The sequence below is a fragment of the Cheilinus undulatus genome, linkage group 4 (genome assembly GCF_018320785.1).
Source record: "Cheilinus undulatus linkage group 4, ASM1832078v1, whole genome shotgun sequence".
NCBI classification, from domain to species: domain Eukaryota; kingdom Metazoa; phylum Chordata; class Actinopteri; order Labriformes; family Labridae; genus Cheilinus; species Cheilinus undulatus.
The window spans coordinates 51,053,496-51,060,546 of NC_054868.1; the positions used below are offsets into that span (position 1 = coordinate 51,053,496).

Sequence of the window (7,051 nt, forward strand, 5' to 3'; positions counted from 1 at the left end):
GCATGTTCCTTACAAATGTGGCATCATTTAAAAGAGAAATAAACAGGCTTTCCAACAGTATAAGATTTATGCCAAGAAGCATTGTTATAACAAAGAAATAATCTACCAAACAGAAATTTCCTTACTTTTTCTGTGCTAAGTTTATATGAACAAGATCTTATTCAAAAGGTCCTTTTTGACAGTGAGGTGAAACGTGCAAACAAGAAGACCAAGGCAGTGATGTTTAAAAAAGTATTTGACCCAAAGAACTTATGACTTAAATCAGAAGTAGGATTCAGTGCTAACCCCTACCAGAAACATTAAAACATATCACTTCTCATTTGTACTGATGTTTTTATGACTAGTTTGGTAAGAATGTCTATTTCTATTTGATAAAAATGGGAGATTTAAGAAAAAGCTTTACTTAAGCTGAGAAGTGCTTTGGTCGTCTTGTACCTCGATGTTCCTCTCAAAAGTGTGATCTGGTATTTGGGTACTTGTGATAATATAAAAACAGTTAAATCAGCTGAAATGGTGCCGATTATCATCAAGATTCACTTGTGCCTGTGAGTTAAGAGCTCTTTCTTTTTCACTGTTTTTTATGAAAAGAAATCTAATTAACTGGTTGTTTTATGTAAACTTTGTCATTGCTGTCATTCACTCAGTGTTGGAGCACTTTTCCTGCCTCCTGCTGCTCATTTATCAATTCAAGCACAAAACATAAAATGTCTTTTTCCTTTAAACCCCTGCAAACACACTACTTGTACAGTTTATATCATAAGTTCAACATGTCTTTTATTGTTTTGTTTTATATGCTGAGGCAAATGTTGATTTTTCTTTATAAGTCTTTTTTATATTTCAATCAAAGACATTCAGACACACTGGGATTGAGAACAAGGGAATACTGTGAGTCTTCTCATGATGTAACAGCGCCTCCATGTGGCTAACGCTACACATGCAATATAGTTGAATACAGACAGTGATGTCTCCAATGGTAGGTTGGTTTTTCATAAATTTTCATAGATATTACATAGGAAAGTGATTGAGATTTTATGTTTGTTTTTATACTCAAATTCTGGTTAAAGACAGTTGAACACTAAGTAATGATTTGTTTTCTTTTGTGTTTGAATTTACAAAAAAAATGCCTGACTGACAACACATGACCCTACTGATGGCAATCAATAAAATGTTTTCTATGGATGTTTTTAAGGGATTTTTGGGCCTATTTTGCGTGGATTCATGTGTATAAAATGTTCATTCCTTTAACATCCAAATGGCACTGACAGATACCAGTCATTCCATAAAACACCTTTTTAGAATGATGGCATTTAAAAAAGCATATTATCATAAATCACAAGACAAATGCAAGTTATTAATGGAAAATCTATTTTAAAAAGAGGTTGATTAACACCTTTGTGCAGTAAAAATACATGTAGAAAATAGCCCACTCATTTTCCAAAGTATTCAAATTCAATTCAGCATTTTGTAGGCATCAAAGTATTGATACTGCTCAAACCCAGGGCGCCAGCTTTATTTTTTTTTTAATTTATTGATTTATTAAAAAGAGACAGAGCACATTTATGAACATAAGCATAAAAGACAAATGTAAATCTGAATTGTTATATTGCCAAGTACATTTTAAAAAACATGGAATTTGACTCAGTGGTTGCTGCAAAACATAAAGAATAATTAAAAGTAAGTATATGTCAATCAGGAGAGACTTAATACGAGTTTAACAATGATTTATTTAACAAGTTTGTAATGGTTGAAATTGTGAGAAGTCTTTAGCGAATAGACTTCACTGTGATTTGTGATGTCTTTATGATCTTGAAGGGGTAGTGAGGCAGACTGCGGGGTAGGATATGCAGTCTAGACACTGCTGTTGGTGGTGGTGATAGATTGATTAGGATAAAATGAGTAAAAGAGTTCTGAGGAGCATATTTCCCAGGAGCTTGACCCAGACACTCATTAGATGCTTTGAAGTAGTGGTGAAGGGAAGCAAGATGCATGGAGGAGCTTGACCTGGACACAAATGAGATGTAATGGAGGTGGCTGGGGTGGAGGAGGGCTGCAGCGGTAGCACTGAAACAACAGACTGACTGTGGAGGACGGAACAGATTTTAAAATATGACAGCAGCAGGATGATAGGATTAAGGGAGGTAGTGGCTGAAAGGGATTGGCTCAGAGCTTAAGTGAATAGGCGTCCATACCAGCTGATTACCAGAGCAGGAAATGGGTGAGTTTCTAATGAATGAAAGGATGAATGGAAATGAAACAGTCTTCCTGCTTGAACTTACAATATAAAATACAGTGTAAACATCTTAAAAGTATGAACAATGGTGCTAAAATGGAATAACTGTACCAATCTACTGGTGATAGGTTATAGTGCAATGTCCAAAAGAAGTATAACAGTCTGCAACTGTAAAACGTAAGAGGTAAAGTCATGAATTATTTCTTTGTTTACTGAGTGTCTGTTGGGGGAGGGCCCGAGTGTTCATGATGCTGACAGCAGAGGAGAAGAAACTGTTTTTGCGGGAGGAAGTTTTAGTCCTGATGGGCTGCAGCCTCCTGCCAGAGGGGAGGGCCTCAAAAAGTCTTCCAGGGTGAGATGGGCTGGTTGCAATTTTAACTGATCACCTTCAGAGTCCTGGAGGCGTACAGGTCATGGAGAGATAGAAGATTGCAGCCAATCGCCCTCTCTGCGGAGCGGATGAATAGCTGCAGCCTGTTTCATCTCTATGAGATGGTCGGAGAAAGCAAAACTCAGAAATAGGACCTCTTAGCATTTATAGCAGGTGTTAAAAGAAAAACACATTCTAATTTACTTCTTCTACTCTTGGTGCCTGGAGCAAAATAAGACAAGACACTTGGGTAATCGCCTCTGAACGTGGGCCATCATACATACCACTAGACCATCAGCACCATAAATCTACATTCCCTTGATAAAATATTAGATTTCCTGCATTATCAAGGAGTATATCAGTGTGTTAACATCTTTCATGCTTAATGAAACCCTTAAGCTCACAGTGAGCAGGTGTACAAGGTTCTTCAGAAAGAATTTCAGTAAAAACAGATGCATAGAAAAGGTTTATTAAATACCAGCTGGTTCTCCATTCTTGTGTCACATATGGGTCTTTATCGAAACATGAGTCAGGTTTATTAAAACGCCACTGCTCTGATTTTTCGAGTGTCTGAAAACTGCTCTTTGAGCTCTAAGACAGCCTCTTGAGGCCCAACAGGAATACCTCACAAATGTATAGGCCCATGCTAGTTTTTCACCCTAGTGTGAAAGAGGGAGGACAGAGAGAAGTGGAGAAGAGGAGGTGAGAGATCTGTAACCAGGAGAGCTCCAAAGAACACAAACACAACAGAGCTTTCAATCAAAAGTGGTCTGAAGATCTGAGAAGGAACTGGTGAACCATATCACTTGTGGAAGAATAGAGGGGCTGGAAGTAAATGAAACTGTTTAACAGAAAGGATCAACTCTACTTGGGTGCCTACATGCGGGTAGAAACCTAGGAGACTGGATATCTAACTACAGTGGAGACTACCCTACATGATGGATTCAACCACCAAGGACTTGAATGTCCACCCAGAGAGTACATCTCCTCCTTCATGGACTAGAATCATGGAGTCTAATCCCCTTAAGCAGAGTCTATCTGGAAATATTAATGGCTGGAGCTCACCTTTGCACTGCAGGAGTTTTTCTCACAGATTTTGAAGTCCAAACTCACTCTGCCACTCTGCTGCTCTCAGTGACCCTCGTCTGATCTACTTCAACCCCTGTAGACCAGAAGAGTAAATCCCTGCTCTCTGTAACAGAGAGTATCTCCCTTGTCTGAGGCTTTTGGGTGGCTTAAATCTTTGCTGGGGCTTTAACTCATGGATCATGGCTATGTGGAGGACTGTTTTTTTCCCCTTTCTTGGGGAAAGTGCTGCAAGACAAAGTCTGCTACATAGTGCTTGAAGTCAGAAGTTGTTTCAGCTTTCTACTTAACTTTGTTTTGGATGAATAGCTGTGTTGTTTTCATCCTTGCTTGTTCACCTTTTGCCAACTAATGCTGGTTTTCTGGATGAAGATTGAGAGCCTTAAAAGCAAGTTGTTGATTACAAGCGATGGTTGCTTTTCCTGTTGGATTTGAAAATGACCGTATTCATGACCAACCAGCTGCTATTTTCTATTTTACAAACTAATAAGACTTCAAATGTCGGTGCTACCAAGCCAACCACCTCTCAGTATGTTTACATGCAGTCAGAGAAGATCAGATTATTGTCAGTCTGACAAAAACTGGACTTTTAAAATGAATGTAAACACATTAGTCAAACGGATATCGTACTAAAACAAATTTCTCAAAGTTAGACTAAGAGATATTGTGGATGGAGATCAGTTTTCCCTTGCATATATGCACTTATACTGGACCAGACTGGACTAAGAGCTCTGAGCATGCTCAATAAAGTCCATTCCAGTCTTTGACCCTGAAGTTTAACAGCTCAAATGCTAAGCGTAGCAGTAGTCGCATTGTTGTCTGCCTTTGGAAATCACCATAGATTGCACAAGATTGACAGAGAGACTGCCTTCATCTTATATGCGCTTAAAGCAAAGCATTAAGATTGCAAGTTGTGCAGGCTTCTTTGATTTGCAAAACAACAAGTTAGCTGCTTGCAAACTTTTTAAAAAGTCAACTGGAAGAAGGTCTACAAGTGCGTAGCTGATAGAGGCATATCCCCATCTACCGTAGTGGAGGTGCCATACTCCCATCAATAAAACGACTTCCCATTGGTGCTTTTATATTGGGACAAAGACAGAAGTCCAGTTAAATATCCTCACTGACCTATAACTGTTGCCCTATTTAACTGTTTATGTAAACCTACTGATGTAGATCTGTTAAAATTGGCTCTTAAACATCAGAGCCTGACCTCTGACCCTTTTGAACCTGCAATGAACTTTACTCCAAATGCCACCATCGATCCACAGCTGGGACTTCAGGGCCCAGGAGCGTCCCAGGAGAGTGGTGGTAGTGGTGGATCCACCGGAGGTCTTTGGGTGACCTTCCTTTTGGGTGCCACACTCATGATCATGTGCGCCATGGGTGTGGCAGGCAACATTTACACCCTCATTATCACCCGATCAGCTGCTTTACGTCGCACAGGCTCCATGTACGTCTACATCATCAACTTGGCCCTGGCCGACCTGCTCTACCTCTCCACCATCCCCTTTGTCGTCTGCACCTACTTCGCCCATGACTGGCTGTTCGGCGAGGCCGGCTGTCGTATCCTGCTGAGTCTTGACCTCCTCACTATGCATGCCAGCGTCTTCATTTTGGTCGCCATGAGCCTGGAGCGCTACCGCGCCGTCGCTAAGCCCTTCAGCGCCCACAGGTCTTCATCTCGCAATCGGAAGCTAGTGGCAGGAGTTATCTGGGGGTTAGCTTTTGTGCTAACGCTTCCCATGATGGTGATGATACGACTCAGAGAGGGCAAACCAACCGCCTCTGGTTTAATCAAAAGGATCTGCTTCCCTACCTGGACTCCTGAGCCCTTCAAGGCGTATATCACAGTCCTGTTTCTCACAAGTGTGCTAGTTCCAGGATTGGTAATCGTTGGGCTGTATGTGGGACTCGCTAAGCGCTACTGGGCAGCCCAGGTTAGCTTGGGGGGTAGCAGCCGGTCCGCACGGAGAAGAGGACTGAAACAGAAAGTCATAACTATGATCTTCAGTATTGTTGTGGCTTACTGGGCTTGTTTCTTACCTTTCTGGGGATGGCAGCTAGCCAAACTGTTTTCCCCAGAGTCGCTCAGATCTTTGTCTTCAGCAGCACATAACTACGTGAATTTCTTTGTCACGTGTCTCACCTATGGGAACAGCTGCATCAATCCATTTCTTTACACTCTACTCACCAGGAACTACAAAGATTACCTGGCCCAGAAAGGTCAGTCTTTTGGTTCAAGTAGAGCTGACCCAGGGTCGGCTGTGACTACACCTCTGCACGACCTTTAGTGGATGATTGAAGGATTACAGAGTTGAGCCTCAGCATGGACATTTTTGCCTCACAAATTTTGTACAAGATTGGACAATTTCATTTTATGAGATGCTTGTTATTTCCAGAAGCACTTTGACAAACTGTAAATGCAGTGGTTATAGTTGATACTGCACACTACCAGCTCTGTTGAGATAAATCCACCACAATAGGAACATGTTTATCTTCCAAGAAGAGTTTAGCTTTCATGCTGGGGGATGGCAAAAAATTACACAACATGGGGCTTGTTTTGGAGAATTTTAAATCTGTCTTACACTTGTTGCCACATGCACTTTGCCCATCTGTAAGTGTCCCTTCAGGAGGATATTTGTATGTCTATTACTTATATGACTGGATTTTTCTACTACTGTTGTTCAACCATAAATGGTACCTATATCACAGATATAAAGGGTGTGTAAGGGTGTTAACCTGTTTGAAAATAAACTTGAGCTTATTGCAAATTTTGTGCAATCCCTTTGCTCTGATGTGAAAGCTGTCTCTTGAAACCCCTGGTGTGAACAACCGTAGGAAGACTGCTTGAATAGCTGAATCTTGGTCATTTTATTTTGGACTCCGGAGATTTGTTTTTTACTGTAAGAACAAGAAGTGACCTCAACCCCATCAGCTGTGAAAGCACTGGGCTTTTTTGGATTAAACCAACCACCTAAAATTTTGCAGGCCAATATCTTAAACCAGTGGTTCCAGAAATGTTTCTGCCTTTATCTTGGGAGATAAAGATATTCTCAGTCCCACCATGACTTTTCAAGACTTCTTGTCATTTTTAGTAGATGTAGTTTTCTTCTTTTTCCCTAGAAGTTGTTTCATGAAATTTGACCTGCTTTGCTGGCTGTACAAAAAGCACACTTGCTTTTATTTAACCAAGGGGTCACAGGCCCCCCTTTGGGAATCACTGACATAAGCTGAGAAAAAGGGCCAGCGTGTGTCCTCTCTATTCATCATTGGGGAGCACGTATCTAAAGCTAAAGGCATACCTAACCTGTGGGATCGACAGGATGCACTCACACAAAGCACACTTGACTCCCCAAGTTGCTCCT

At 40.9% G+C, this 7,051-nt stretch overlaps 1 protein-coding gene across 1 annotated transcript; it reads left to right on the plus strand.

Moving 5' to 3' along the window:
• Positions 1-4,918: 4,918 nt before the first annotated feature.
• LOC121509032 (urotensin-2 receptor) lies at positions 4,919-6,246 on the plus strand. Its single transcript, XM_041786223.1, has one exon. It carries the CDS (start codon positions 4,919-4,921, stop codon positions 5,975-5,977), a length of 1,059 nt encoding a protein of 352 aa, XP_041642157.1. The 3' UTR covers positions 5,978-6,246.
• Positions 6,247-7,051: the final 805 nt, after the last annotated feature.